This window comes from Aythya marila, assembly GCF_965140915.1.
Source record: "Aythya marila genome assembly, chromosome: 1".
Taxonomy (NCBI): Eukaryota; Metazoa; Chordata; class Aves; order Anseriformes; family Anatidae; genus Aythya; species Aythya marila.
Window position 1 is genome coordinate 76,241,736 of NC_139042.1, and position 15,708 is coordinate 76,257,443.

Sequence of the window (15,708 nt, forward strand, 5' to 3'; positions counted from 1 at the left end):
CCTCCTCCTCCTCGGCCGCGGGGGTCGCGCTGCGGGGCTGCCCCTTTGGGGCGCGGGGCGAGGCGGGGAGCAGGCGGCGGGCGGCGGGGGTCGCGCTGCTTTCGGGGCGAGACGGGGGGAGCCTCCCGCGGGCGTCCCGCCGCCAAGTTGCCGCAAGTTGGAGCCGGCCCCCCGCTGCTGGGCTCCGGCCTCGGCGTGAAACAATACAGCGGGCTGCCGGGGAGGAGGAGGAGGAGGAGGGAGGGCGGGGAAGGAGGGAGGGGGCAGCCCGCCCGCCGCCGATGGGGCCGGCGCTGCGGGGCGGCTAGGGGGCTCGGCGGGCTGGCTGGCCCCGGGGAGCGGCCGGCAGAGGCAGCGGAGCCCCGGCCCCAGCTCCGTGCTCCGTCCCCGGCCCCGTGCCCGGCCCCGGCATGGAGGACGTGGGGCTGCGGAGCGGGCGGGAGCGGCTGCCCGGCGGCGACCCGCGCCTGGGCGCCGCTCTGGTGGAGCCGGGGCCGCTGGTGGTGATGGTGGAGCCGCGGGCGGCCGAGGGCTACCGGCTGGTGGAGGTGCTGCTGAGCGGCGGGGCGCCCTGGGGCTTCACCCTGAAGGGCGGCCGGGAGCACGGCGAGCCCCTCATCATCACCAAGGTGAGGCGCGGCGAGGGCAGGGGGGGCTCCGGCCGCCTCCATGTTGGGCGCCGGCAGCGGGGGCAGGTGCTGGTGCTGCCGGGGGGTCTGGGGGCTCCCCGGCACCTCGCCCCTCCGCCGGTGGGGCTGGGGAGGGCATGGAGAGGGGCTGGGGCAACAGGTGGCAGCGCCAAGCCAGCCTCGCAGCTCGGCTGCAGCTCCGAGGGCGCAGTGTGCTGCTGCACAGCCCTAAGTTACATCCCGGTAAAACCCGGTGAAACGATTGTTTGTGATGGGGTGCAGAGATTGGCAGGGTGGCGGGAGCCCTCCCGGCTCCATCCGTCTGGTGGAGGAAGGAGGCGTGAGGCTGAAGCCCCCCGGTGCTGACCCCGGGCTTCCTCTGCTGCTGTTGCCCGTGCAGAGCAGCGAGGGTGATCTCCTGCACCCCAGCCCTCCGAACAAAAGGTCTTGTGGATGGTGACCAAATCCAGAGACCGACCGGGAGAGGGAGGCTCCTGGGTAGGTATGCGCTGCTTTTTGTGTTGTTTTTTTTTTTTGTTTTTTTTTTTAGTGCCCTTTTATACTTGCAGGTCCGACCTCGGTGTGTTGGGCATGAGTTAAAATGATCCGTCGTGTTTTCTGGGAAATGTTTTTCATCTGGGTGTGTTTTGACTCAAGAATTCCCGTCCCAATAGCTGGTGGGTTTTGTTAAGAGGGCTTTCTTGTCATGCAGTCAAAAACACATTAAAACGGATCCATATGGAACTGAGAAAAATCCACATTAGAAAAACATTTCGCTCAAGATTTGTAGGAAATATATGCGCTTGGCCTACAGGTCCAGTGAATTCTGCTTGTTCTCACTTTGGAAGTACATAAAGAGTGTCAGAGGTCAGCCAGTCCTGCTTTATCCACAGCAGGAATTATTCTGTTCTTACTTCTTTTTAGCTTGTTTCATTGAGGGCTTTCCAGTTGGTTCCCTTCTTCCACTCCTGGTGATGTTTTACTGATAGCTCTCCAACTTAGGTCTTTTTAGATCAGCTTTTTCTAGGTCTCTTCCCTACTGCTGTTTTCCAAAATACAGCAGTGTATGTCAACAGATGCATATGCTGAAAAGTGACTGTGCATCTGTTGGCCTCTTACCAGTATCCTGAATTACAGAGTATAAAAACTGGAAGCATGTGAGGAAAGGAGAAAAGAGGTACTTACTCTGCATCTAGTAGCTATCAAGTGCCAAATCAAATAATTCCACCTTTCTGGTAATGGCTAACAAGTGCTACTGCTCAGGGGTACTTATTCATATTGTTGCCTAGGTATTAAGTAACAAGCTTTAAATATTTGTGGCATGAGGATGTGGCTGTGGTAGGTGGAAAGAAGTGTCTGGGAATGGGAACCTTTTCAAGTGGGTCTGCTACCCAAGGCATGGTTATGTGGAACCACAGCCTTGATACCTCCTGAAACCATTTCATTGTGCGGAAGAGAAATTCGGGTCCATCATTCGTGATCTTGGACTAAGGTACAGCTGGGATCCTGTCCTTGGGTCTAAGGTTTTGGAGTACGTTTTCACTTGCAGTTTTTGGATGGAAGTATAAAGAGGAGTTTTGAAACTGGACTGAAGCTTTGCATCACTGGCATCCCCCAGACTCCATATTCTTTAAGTGCAAAATCTTCCGCTGGGTTTCGCTCACCCATCTCGGTGTGTGTTGTGTTTTGTTTTTCTGTACAGCTTCTAGGGGTGGAAAACCACTAGAAAGAATAAATTAGTGTCAGGTGATTAAAAACGTCCCTTCTTGCAGTGGAGATGTAAAGTTGCTCTCTTTTTGGCTGAAGAGAGTCCTGAACCTGAGTCTTCCTGAGTTAAAGTGTGGATTTCTGGGCTGTCACAGAGAAGGGGAACGCCCTCCCCTGCCATTGCAAGCTCCATCCCCTATCGAGTACACTGGTGGCTGTTTTGGACACAAAAATACCTCAAAATACCCATGGAACAACTCTTATTTTGTGGGTTCATACTGTGCTTGAGTGTGAGCTGAGTATTAAGCTCTGTCTCATCAAGTCCAGGGCTGTACTGGGGAAGTGGAGATGTATGAGGTGGAGTGCTGCTTTTTAAGGAGAGGAATGTGACAAGGTGCGAATGGAGTTCCAGATAGCAGCTACTTAAGGGGGATTTCTGAAACTCTGCCTGTCTCCATGCCTACCACCATCTCTAAAGCAAGGCCAGCCTTTGAAGAAAGTTGCACCTTTATGTAAATGTCGGGAAGTCTGTGGTGTAAATATTTCCTGCTGTCTTTACCCTCTATGGGACGCCCACCAGAACTGTCTATAAAAAACAGCACCAGAAAATACTGTAGTTGAAAAATCAGTGAGCAAACTTGTGCTGGGCATTTTGCAGCGATTTTTGCACAGCAAACTCCTTGGATGTTAGTTTCCCTGGTCATGTGGCCATTTCACTTGCTAACAGGAAGGGAAATGTTTTTGTAACGAGTACCACGGGGGGCAGCAGGGCAACAAGAGCTGCAAAACCGATTTGGGAATTTCTAGTTTGAATTGACTAGGTTTCAAGCTAATAGTGTCCTTTGATCCGCCAAACTGCCAATAATAGCCGAGGGAGAGGCAGGTTAAGCAGGAGAAAATCTATGTTTTCAGTCCCAGCAGGGAGATAAGCATGTGTGCAGCCACTGGAATGTCGGGAGCAAAAATGCCGCACGCAGGCAGCGCGGCGCGGAGAGAGGTCAGCCCGGAGTCACGCTGCTGCTGCTGCTGCTAACAGGCCGTGCGTCTCGGGGAGCGGGCTCCCTGGCTCCCCGACACCAAGACAGGACTCGGAGGGAAGGTCCTGGGACAGGTAGGCAGAATATCACGTTCACCTGCCAGCCGAAAGCCTCTCTCCAGTTTTCAGTTCCTTGTCTCTTCCTGTGGTTGCTGCAGAGGTGCAGAGGAAAGCAGTGCATGATATGGCTTGCTCGAGCTTTAAACGTAGCTGGTCTAAAACTCGCCCCACCCACGTGCGAGTGGTGTTGCTTGTATTTCAGAAAAAAAAATAATCTTTCAGCGTTTTGTCGCTTACTGTTCTTTACATGTCCCTTTAAAAGGGCTTTACATTTTTTGTGATCTCTGCCTGCGTGTGCGATACCGTTCCAAAAAGTTGCCCGAAGGCAGCTTGTTCATGCCTAAATTGGCGTCTTGAAAGGAAGGACTTGCTTTTTATAGCAATGAGTGTGTTTCAGCAGAAGGTGAGATGACTACTCTGAGGAGTTTAATGAGAAGTCTCACAAAACATGGATCTCACTTTGCTGCTTTTTTTTAAAGAAACAAACCCTGAATGGGAAGGTCTTACTGGAACTAATGAAAATGAAAAGTCAGGGTGCTCAACCCGGAGTCTTGTGAAAGCCTCCCATACCTGCATTATCTTGATTACTTTTACTTTAAAATGAGCCTTATCTGGGATGCACAACTTGTAGTGTCAATCACAGCATTGATCACGGGTGATGGACAGAAAGTCATTTCGCTTCCTGTACCAGCCATAGGCTTCAGAACTCTGAAGCTGTCCTGCTGTCAGCATTAACCTTCTTACACTAGAAAGTAAGAAAAAGTACAGTGCATGCATTTGAAGAAAGAACGATGTATCATTTGAATAAATTCCTCTTCAGTACCAGCTTTACAAGGGCCTACAGCCATACCTCCTCAAGCTATGATCTCACTGCAGGCTAATCAAGGCTGGGCTTGGCTGGTATTCGGCAAGATTTCCAAGTGAAACCTGGACTGTTGCAAGATGTGTTGTTGATTTAGCAGATAGAGTTCTTGTCTCCTGAATCAGTGCTGAATTCATGCCCCAGCTGGAGGTGCTGTCTTTCAAGAAGCAGCACTATCAGACAGACTTGTTTATTTCTCTTAATTCCATTGTACTTTCCTAACATGTTCCTGTCTATGGTTAGGTGTCAATGGGAGTTTGTTTAACCTAATAATTATTTAAATTGTCTACAGGAATGCTACTCTCTTAATTGGTTGCAGGACTCCTCCATGTGATTTGTATCAATTTCTTATTTTAGTAGTGAGTGAAATTATGACTGTTTTCATTTAAGTAATTCCTTACCCTTTGGCCTTAAGCATAAAACTAAGAGCAAGTGCTTGCATTGTACTGCATGGGAGGGGAGAGAGCTTCAGTGGTGCTGTGTACAGATAAATCAAAACTGGATGTTTTCTAATATACATAGCTGTTGTCTCCCTCAGGTTAGCTGTTTGCTCATAGACATTAACAATTCTTAAACTTGACTGTGACGTTTGGTATCCAGAAAACCAGTATTTAGTGGTAATCCCTGGAAATGACTGGCCTCTTCACATAAATGCAGTCATTTGTGTAAGGAGCTGATGGGTAAATTAAGAGCCATTGTACTGTGGCTGAGGAATAGAGTTCTACTCTAGTCCCTCATATCCTGCAAAATTTTAATTCCTTTCTTCAGGTCTAAAAAGATATTATATGAAGAAGTGTTCATCGTTTTTGTTTTCTGCCCATATTCCCTTGGTGATCAAAAGCAACAAATAAAATTCCTCAGCTGTATGGGCTGATTCGAACACACATCTTAACCAGCAATTAAAAAAAAAATGCTTCAAATCACATTTGATGCTTCTTTTTAAAGCTCTGTTCAGTTTCTTAATTTATGAGAGGTGTCTGTCTTTTGAGAAAGATTAGGCCTTTTCTTTGTGTTAAGTTTGATAACTGAGAAATTGCAGGAAATGCTTATATATCAGGACGTATATTTGGGGATTAAAATAGTACCATGCTGCTATTTATCCCTTTTCCTTATCCTTAGGAGTTTGGTGTTTTTTTAACGTTACATAAACTCTTCAGGTTTGAGTCTTGTGTCTGATTGCTGGGTCCCAGGTCTCCTTAGAGGAGGGGAGTTTGTTGGCTTTGATGCCAGAAGACGATGTTGCTTTCTACTTCTGTAACCTGCCTGATGAAGCGACTGCTCTCCCTTTTTGCACTTCAGCGGCTATTGAGGGAGGTGAGCTCTGCTCGGACTTCACTTGCCGGCAGCACGGTGCCCGCCGTGTTCCTGTGTGCTCCGAGTGGCCCAGCTTTGGAAGGCCGAAGCTCAGGGAGGTTTGTCTTTGCGAGAGCATCAACAGCTGAAGTGGCACTGGTATTGGAAGCTCCATCTCAAAGCTATCTTGGATGTTGTGAGATGTGGTCTGCAAACTGTGCGACAGCTTGAAATGAGAGGATGAGTTAAAAGGCTGTGACTTGCAGAGCTTCAAGTCAGTTCAGTTACAAACGTAGAAGACAGCAGTGTGGGAGCATTGTTTAAGAAATGGTTGCTGTGCTTGCAGTACTGAAACTGCAGTTTTCCTTTACGTTTACCTGTCAGGACAAAAAACAGTCAGGATGCTTCCTTTCAAAGCAGAACTGAGAAGCTTCCGTGCAGCAAGCGCTCTTTTGGCTGTACTGGCTGCTTCCAAATTGCTCCTCTCTCCTCTGCTTTTCCCACTTCTAGCTACTTAGGCAGAAGCTGTCAAATCCATCGCAATTTTCTAGTTAAAAATGAACATAAACAAAAACATTCATGTCTGTTGAGTCTGGCAGAAGAATCGGTGGGTTTGTGAGAACAGTTATTGCAATAGGAGTTAGGCTGCAGAGCTGCCTATCTGAATGTTTATTCATGTGGTCTATTTACGGTTTAAACTTCTTTTGTTTTTAGTGTCTGCTGCTACTTTTCAGTATGAATTTTGGATGCTATGGTAGACATTAGCATAAAAATAAAAGACCAGCAAGAGACCTCTAGTTATAGCTCGCTGTTGTCAGCGGATTGCCAGTAATGCCATTTATTACCTAGTTATCCATCATGTTTGATTTTGTTTGTTGTTTTTTTAAGAGGAAAAAACAGTGTGGGTTTGTGTGGTGGTTGCGCATATGTTTTACTCAATAGACTGTGTATATATTTTTTTTTTTTCCAGTAGAGCTCAATTCATTGTGTGTTCTTCTGCTTAATGAATATTTAAAGTATGGGAGTGTGGAAAGAGCAAGGTAAATGGGAAGTGAAACCTACTTGTGAATAGATTAGAGGAAACAACTGTGTAGTAGTAACTAAGCCAATATTACATCATGTACCTGTGCATTTTTTTTCTCCGGGAAAGCTGTTTGTGTTTAGTCTTCTTACACATCTGTAATCTCTCCAGAGAATACTTAATACATATGTACATCTAGTTCTGTGGGTCATTTTGCTACACAAGTTTGAGGCAGGTCCCAGACATTCAGCAGAATTTTTGCTTGCTGTACATTTAAGTGACACCGTGCGTGAAGTTTCCCAGGAGAGGTAAAGTAAAAAACAACACACTTATGTTGAGATTTCATCCACTTAATCTGTGCAGAATTGCTTTCTGTTGCCAGTGTTTTGAGCCTATTTGATGTGAAGTCAACTGGAGATTTTTGTACGCATCTGTAAGGAAAAATACTGATGCCTCTCTCCATAACTTAGGAAACCTTTCTTTTTTTTTTTTTTTTTCCTTTTTTTTTTTTCTTAGGGTAAGAAACAGAAAGCTCTCTAATTCCACATAGGACAATATTTTTAGTTTTTTAAAGGTTAAACACCAGACATATAATGCTATTTTGAAAAAGCTTTTTTGTTTTGGAAATAAATAGCATTGCCACTCTGGTCGTAGATATTAGTAGTCTAAATCGTTTATTTTTTGTAACTCTACAAATACAATCAAATCAGGGTGAGATGTAATTTAAGGTTTGTTGAATTTCTTACTACTTCATTCCGTGGTACGAAACTACCAGAAATTTTGAACCAGTTTTTAAATTAAGACAGTTTCTTAAAATCAACTTACTGTACTCGTAGAAAGTGTTTCTGTCCTTTATTTAGGGTATGCTTTGCCAAACAGCACATTTCTGGTGGAGTTCTCCAAGACTTAAGCTGGGTTTTTAGGAGAAGTAGCTATCTTTGGAAAATGATTTAGTGTTTAAATTAAACATGACTTATGTGCTCAGATTGCTTTCTGAAGGTGTCTGTCATTTGCTGTCAGCCGTGTGAGAAGCAGAGGAAACGTGTGCTTCTTCAGTGCATACCTGGGTGCCTACTTAGGAACCTGTAGTAAGACGACAGACACTTAAGCAAGATTATTGTCTCTGTATTAGCTGTGTGTGGAGCTAAGCCCAAAACTATTGGAAAAACACTTCTCTGATCGTACTGTTGTTTCTGAACATGACAGGAATGTAGCTTTTCAGTCTGATTTATCAAGCTAATCGGGGGAGAATCGTAAGCTACCAAGGACGATGACGCTTGTGAAGGTAGGAGAGAGTTTCTTTCCCCTCGCCCCCACCCTGGGAGTTAATGCAGTATCAGTATTCAGTCTCTAAGCAATTCAGAGCATTGTGGTAAGTACAGGTCAGGTCAGGAAGATAAGAGAATGGTTTCTGCAGCGTTAACAAGTTGTTGGGGAATCTTTTCACTGGCCTTTTGCAGGTACCTGAGGGTGGCTGTGGGGTGCCCAGCTCCCCAAAAGAGATTGAGCCAGCTGTTTGGTAAATGCTGGAAATGCAACCAATTACTGCTTTAAGAAACTAGATAGCTTTTGTCAGGGACACAATTCTGAGGTTGGATCTTAAAGCAGAAACACATGGAGGAGAGCGTTTGACAGTAGAACAGAGGTGGTTATTTCCAAGTTCTTCTGACCCCTGCTGAAATGGCCAAATCGACTGAATGCTTTAAAGATTTTGGGAAAAGGCATGATAGTGTTGGCACTGAGGGGAAGGGTTCATGTCCTGTGTTTCGGTACTTCTGCCTCACTCCCTCTCCAAAGGGGGACTTTCCCTCTGCCACCAGGCTAGTTTTCTCCTCTGTTAAATCTTTCTCTCAGTTTCTAAATTATTAAATTCTTTGGACTGTTTGAATTCTTCTACTTATTTACCCACATCCATCATCCCTGATATATGGGTTAGGAAATATGTTGTTGTGTTTCTTACATACCAACTTTCTAAAGAATTGTACTTAGTGAGTGTTCCAAAGGACGGAGAGCAGTACAAAGTACAGAAAAATAGTGACTGCGAGTTGAAAGTGGGGAAAATACAGGGATCTCTGCTGCAGTGCTTGAGAGGCTGTATCCCTTTGGGCAGTGACAGGGCAGTTCCATCCCTCCCTGCAGTTATTTTCTCTAACTGGGTGAGTTGGCCATGATGAAGGAAGGGTCTTCGTTGTGGATGTAGGTGGCCTTAATTCTGATACTTTTCTTGCTCTGAGCTCGTAGTTATTCTGCTGACCTTGTTTCTGAAATTTAGACTATTGCTGTACAAAGAGTTTTGAGTTGTTTGTCTACATAGGGGTTTAGTCCTTGCCATGTGTGTCATCCAGAACAATGGGGTATTTAGTGTTATGGTAATAGTAGAGAGATGGTTATCTCTGATCAGTTTGGAAGAGATTGTGAGAGTGCTCTTGATCATGTGTGAGATTGTATGCCATTTGGTCTTGTTTAAAGTGTAGCATAACACTAGCATAATACCAAGAGTGTTGTGAGACATTGGAACAGGCTGCCCAGGGAAGTGGTTGAGTCACCATCCCTGGAGGTCTTTAAAAGATGTTTAGATGTAGAGCTTAGGGATATGGTTTAGTGGAGGACTGGTTAGTGTTAGGTCAGAAGTTGGACTCGGTGATCTTGGAGGTCTCTTCCAACCTAGATGATTCTGTGATAACCTTTTTTAATGGAAATTTATGAACTTTATGCTTTTTTAGTGGAAAGGTATCTAAATATTAGCGCAGCTTAGAAGAAAAGGCTCTGGATTTTGTTTTAAGTTAATTCTCAGTGCGTCCATTATATTCTGTTTGTAATGGACTTGCACTGAAGTTTCAATAGCTAAAGTCGAGATCCATCAGTGGGGAACATGGGATTAAGATAAATTGGTTTGAAATTGAAGAATAGGTACTTACAAATGTCTTAAAAATTGTAGCTTCAGTACTTTTTCTCTTCAGTAAAGCAGATAAATGTTCTAAAAATCCCTTCACAAAGCTATGAAAACCAGAGTATTTTGGATTCTTTCTGTCTCTTGAGATCAAACATACTTTGTTATACACTTGCTGTGAAAACTTCCAACAAAACTTGGTTCAATGAATACTGTAGAAAAAAAAATACTGTTGGGGGTAACAGTATTTGGAAGCTGTATATTTTTCAGGAAAAGCACTAATCATTTATGATAGTATCATAGAAACATGATTTCGTAGTAAAGGAAGTGAAACACATCCTACACAGTATCAGTTAGTCATCACTGTGTTAATTTTCTTAAACAAATTAGATGCAAAAATGAGTTTGTGGGTGTCTAACTGGCTGATGTCTGATGCAACCAATACCCCAACTCCTCATAACTATTTGGACTCGGTAGAATGAAATCATTACAGTATGTAAATTATTTTCTTTCCTCTATATATACACATTTTGTTGATCTGGAAGAAAGGAGCACATTAGATTTTCTTATGAGACGTTTTCAGTTGCTTTTTTTTATGGAATAGCAAAGCATTTCTTTCACAGTCATTACTTTACGTGGAAGAAAGATGTAAACATACTGTGTTGACATAAGGTAGTGTTTTGTTGGGTGTTTATATGTGGAAAGAATGTTATCGTCTTAACAGAGAAAACTTAGCTTTATGCATCTGTTAAATGTAGTTAATGTTTATAATAGTTTTGTCAAGATTTAAGAGAAACATACACTTCCATAATTAGGAGCTATTAAACAATTTGTAATCTGTTTTTTACATGATAATGCTTGCTGAAGTGCCTTTATATTGAAATAGTAAGGCTTCTGTAAAATTAAGAAACAGTGTCTTTTTATGAGGCTAGAAGACGTCAGATATATTCTGAATTCTCTTAAATGCAGCTCTAATGCCATAAAGTTATTTCTACTTTCCCCTAAACTGTCAGGGCAGAATTTAAAGCAATTTAAAGTAAACTTTCCCTCCTGCCTTAAACTATGTATTTTTAGCGTGTGCAAGAATTTTTGTATTTCCTACTTTTTTCCTTCCCCCATTTTATAAAAGTAAAACCCAACAACTTGCTCCTCTGCTTGTAAAATTTAGACTGCAGTGATTTTATTAGCAAAATAAATTTTGTTTCTACAGGCTACCTTCTGGAAACATCTTGTTTTTCCTGACTGCTGGGGGAGGTTGCTGTCCTGAGCAGGGAGGAGGGCTGTGCATTTCCTGACACCTGGGAGACCTGAGGAGTTTCTCTGATTGCTCAATCTGATGTTAGGGAGGGGTGCAAGGCAAGACTTCTGTTGCTCAACTGAATGTCTTCTGGCTGATTAAGGAAATCCTCATCTTAAAAAACAGCGTAGACATGACCTATTATGTCAAATGTGATTAAAATGTGAGGGTGGAGAGACATGTGGCTTTGGTGCTGTTTCGGGTTTGTGAAGCAGATGATGAGTCTGAACTTAGAAAGCTTTAAAACAGAACCCTGTGAGAAGCAAGGGAGAAACTGAAAATGTTGGAAATTGGGAGATTTACTAAACGAATTGCCTGCTTTGCCACAAATTGTGTGCTGTACACAATTGTATGACATCTTTGCTTCAGTCTCAGGTGTTGTCTAGGAAAAATGTTATTTCCTTATGTTCATAAGTTTCTGTTTCTTGTGAAACAGACGTGATACCGAAGTGCTGAAATACTGTGGCGGCAAACACTTTGTTGCTTTACTAAAAAGACTATAAGCCCAAATATATGGAAAACACGAGGGAGTATGTCTTAAAAGGCTATATAATTGTGCAATTCATTCAGGAGTAAATCCTTCTTCATATTAGAAAATGATGGTTCATGCTTGTCTATCTCCAGCATTTTTCCTAAATTATGAGTGGAAATGCACAATTGGATGTCTTTTCATAAATTAAGCCCTACTGCCTACCTAAAGTGTGCAGATGCTCTCAGTGCCTCAGAAAATTAAAAGAGATTAATAGAGGCAGACGGGCTGTCAGCACTTGAGTGCTGAGTAAAAGAAAAAAAAAAAAACAAAACAACTAATGTAGACTTCTTATTTGAAAGGTCAACCTGACATCTGAATCTGTGAGATTTGAAACATTTGTTAGCAATAAAGCTTCCTAAGGAAATAGATTTTATAGCCAAAACACATGTCCTTGCTGACCACTTGAATTTCCTTCCATTTATGATGGATCATGGAATTATAGCATGTCCTGAGTTGGAAGAGACTGACAAGGATTGTCAAGTCCAACTCCTGGCTCCACACAGGACCACCTGAAAATCAAACCCTGTGTCTGAGAGCGGTGTCCAAATGCTTCTTGAACTCTAATGCTCTCGGTGCTGTGACCACTGCTCCAGGGAGCCTGTCCCAGTGCCTGACCACCTCTGGGTGCAGCACCTTTCCCTAACCCCCAGCCTGACCCTCCCCTGTCCCAGCTCCATGCTGTCCCCTCGGGTCCTGTCGCTGTCCCCAGAGAGCAGAGCTGAGCGCCTGCCCCTCCACTCCCCTCGTGAGGGAGCTGCAGGCCGCCATGAGGCCTCCCCTCAGCCTGCTCTGCTCAGGACTGAGCAAACCAAGGGGTAGTTTCCACTACCCCTTGTTGCCACAGTAATTGCCACTTCGCCTATGAGACCTTCTCTCTTTACAAGAAATGACCTAAGCACAATTCCTTCAGAGAAATGTAGTGTCAGTGGCTGGAAGACTGGTGGTGAATTTATGGTTCACCATCGTCTTCTAAGATGACAGCACAGGATACAAGTTTCAGCAGAATGAAGGGAGCATGTTTTGTTCCCACTGCAGCCAGACTTAAAAATGTAGTTTCCTCACCTGCACATCACTGGCACTAATCGGAGGTTACTGTTTGCTCCAGTATGTTGTATCAGTGGCTGGTACAATCACCCTGCCACACCCCAACACTAAAGGTGTCGGGCTAGCATAGACTTTCCATCCTAAATCCAGTGCTGCAAGCAGTAGGTCTTTAGCAACCTAGTTTATTTTGGTGGAAAATGACTGGGGAAATGTTGCGTGAGCAATTTAATTAACTGATTAGTGGGAGTGGAGATGAGCAGCAGGGAGTGGCAACATCGTGGTATACAGTCACACACCCAGCAGTGACTTACAGACTGTAGTCTGGCTGCCTTGCAGGGAAAATTAATTTGAAGTATGGAAGCAATTTGAGAAAATAGGAGATCAGCAGTTACAACTCCTGAATTTTCATGAGGGAGCAATCCGAATCCAGGTCTTCATTTCATAATTTCAAAAAAATGCATCCAACCATCTTCTGAAGACAAAACGGACACTGCTAATAAGATCCTACTAAGAAGAAAACATTTTTGCTTGTTTTAATTTTTTGACTACAAAGAATACCTCAAATACAAACATTGAGGAGAATACGTTCACTAAATGAACACTGAATTAAGTAATGACACTTCACATTTTGTCTAAATGCGTGGAATTTTATGGCATATTTGATCGGTGCCAACTGCAGTTTTCAGTCACTTTTACTTCTATTTATCATAAGTATTATCACTCTGTTTATCAAAGAATAATCACTCTTTCTTCTGTTTAAGGTCTGGAGAAGGTTCTGTGAGGACCTCCTTATGCAGCTTGTTTTGATATATGTATAAATATATATATATATTTTACCTATTTGTAACACTTAACCCTAGGGAGTACTGATTAGATAAATGGTTTTAGACTTCAGGCTGAAAAGTTTTATTTTAGATTTCTGATTTGTTGAACTTTTTTGTATCAGTTCCAGCCCTAACTTAAATTCTTCTTGGAAGGCTGCATCTAGATGTGGACTGTTGCAAAACATTTCAAGGAAAATTCTTCAGGGATACATTTCACTGGTAATGGTGAGACTGCCTTCGGCCTTTTAAAGCATCTGCAATTGAAGTCAGTGTCTTGAAAATCAGCTTCCTTCCACCCCACCCCCCCCAAAACAACAACAAAAACAGCCCACCCAAAACAAGTTGCAGGCTTCAGGCACTGGACTGTACTTCACTTTTGCCCTACATCAGTGAGAGGGAGGAGAAAATGTACTGTTTGGGCATGAGGTTTGCAACGTTACACCATGTGCTTGTGAGGAGGGTGGGCTAGGCTTGTACATGTAGCTCTTCATTACTTAACTCTCAGATCATTCTGCAGAGAATTGTGCTGCAAACTTGATATTCCCCTGATGAGTTTTGTGTGGTTATTTGCTTTTCCTTATTTCTGAGAGAAGATGAAAGACGTGGCATCCTGCTGGAATCCATGTGACTTTATCACCCAAACTGCAGTTTTCCAAACTAGCAGGAGCAACCACAGGTTGTTGATTCCTGTTGGGGGGAATAACACTAGAGGAGGACTGGGGTACCTTGCCCACCAGATTTAGGTGTCTCTTTATGTTTGGATTCAAGAACTCCAGGTTGTGGAGGGAGCGTGTTGTAGATGCTGCTTCTTTCCAATGCTTGGTCCTATTTTTTTCTGAATTTCCTTTAACCTATTCCAGTTTTATCTCTTTCTTACCTAGGAGTCTCTTTCCCTTGTTCTCATCTGGCCATTGTTCTGCGCTTGATTGAACAGGCAGTCTTTCTTTAGCAGTTTCCCTTGCCATGCTATTTTTATCCCTAGCTCCATGTCTTTTTTACCTTTGTCAGCCATTCACAATTTGGCCTACATGGCCTCTGTACTTTTTCCTTCACACCCATCTGCTTAAAGCCCCAAGCCTACAAAACAGTTAACAGGGAGGATATCCTCACAGGACTTGTTCTTGATTAAATCTTCCAGTAGTTGTGCACTTTCAGAGTTGTTTAATTCAAGCAACATAAAGCATATATGTGTGTGCACATCCTGGGTGCTGTCAAATGTACTCCTTTTATTGAAACAGGGGTCTTCAGGTTTTTTTAATTACCAGTTTTGCTTTTTAACATATACATTTATTCATTTTATTTCTTCATTTGTTTCTTGGAACTTGGCAAACCATTGCAGTTTAAACTTAACAAAATTGAGGGTTTGAGGCTGATGTGCGGAATGGAGTTTCTGCCCTAACTAATTAAAGTATGGCAAATTCCTCAAGCACTGAAAGAAAATATAATCTCACAATGGGAAGTGTTTGATTAGTAAAGTGGCTAATACTGCCTGTGATTAGAGAAATGGATCTGGGAGTAAGATGGGGACATAAGTTGATTTTTTTGTCAAACTGTGGCTTAGGTTACTATTTTATTAGAAGAACATAGTATGGAAATAAGACCAACAAAAAGATGTCTACACTTGTTTGTATTGAAATTTATAGTACAATGAAGAGCTAGTCAAGAACTTGGAGGAATAACAGTGACTTTTTTTTTTTATATATATACTTGTATTTGAAATTAATCAGTCTGCTTTTTGGATTTGAAGCCAGGGGACACAGACTGTGACCTGGAAAAGTAGCCTGACTATTGGTATGCAACAGAGCACATCAGTTTTCTCTACTGCTGTGACTCATGCAAGTAAGCTGTCTCATTTAACTTTACTTTTGAAGAAAATAGTGTCTGGTGAGGTTAGTGGACGTTTTATAGTGTTTGATGGGAGATGTTCAAATGGCGATTGAATTGTAGCAAAGCACAAGAGGATTGTCTTTTTTTAGGGATATTCTGTGAGTTATTTCTCTTTCCCATTAGTCTCTAAGTGGAGGCTGAAGGAGAATGATGAAGTAGCTGCACATTTTGAAAAGCAGAACTGGCTTTAACATACACTAACAGCAAAAGGAATTTTCCATTCTTGCACGCTTTCTACTCAAAGCTTGCAGTTTTGGAAGGAAAGCAGGAACACCTTATGACCTCTAACACATTCCAGTGTTTTGTTTTTGAGCTAAAAAAATATACATATATAGGTAACAGTTTCAAATATGTTTTATTTTTATTTGCTTTAAGTTCACAGATCCATTTCCTGAACTGACCAAAACTCTGATGATGGAAAAAAGCAGAGCTTAAGATTTTAATAAGCAGATGCTTGAAGTTTATGGTGCAGTGCTATTGGGAATAGGGACAGCGTTGTGTTGGGTTTTATAAACATGGGTACAGTCACCATAAATAGAAGGTTATTTTTTTAACTTTTGTAGCTTGTTGCTCTGACTGTTGACACAGAATTCCAGTTAATTAAGAGGACGGTGAAAATTCAGCAA

General features: G+C 43.0%; 1 protein-coding gene across 3 annotated transcripts in view; it reads left to right on the forward strand.

Annotated features, from left to right (window-relative positions):
- The first annotated feature begins 258 nt into the window (after positions 1 to 258).
- SHROOM2 (shroom family member 2) overlaps positions 259 to 15,708 on the forward strand; it is a 124,312-nt gene continuing 108,862 nt past the window's right edge. For 2 of the 3 annotated variants that reach the window (XM_082770587.1, XM_082770586.1), the window contains exon 1: positions 259 to 629. In XM_082770587.1, coding sequence (XP_082626713.1) covers positions 411 to 629 — 219 coding nt within the window. In that variant the 5' untranslated portion in view covers positions 259 to 410. The remainder of the gene's footprint in view (positions 630 to 15,708) is intronic. The other variant, XM_082770585.1, reaches the window with a different exon arrangement.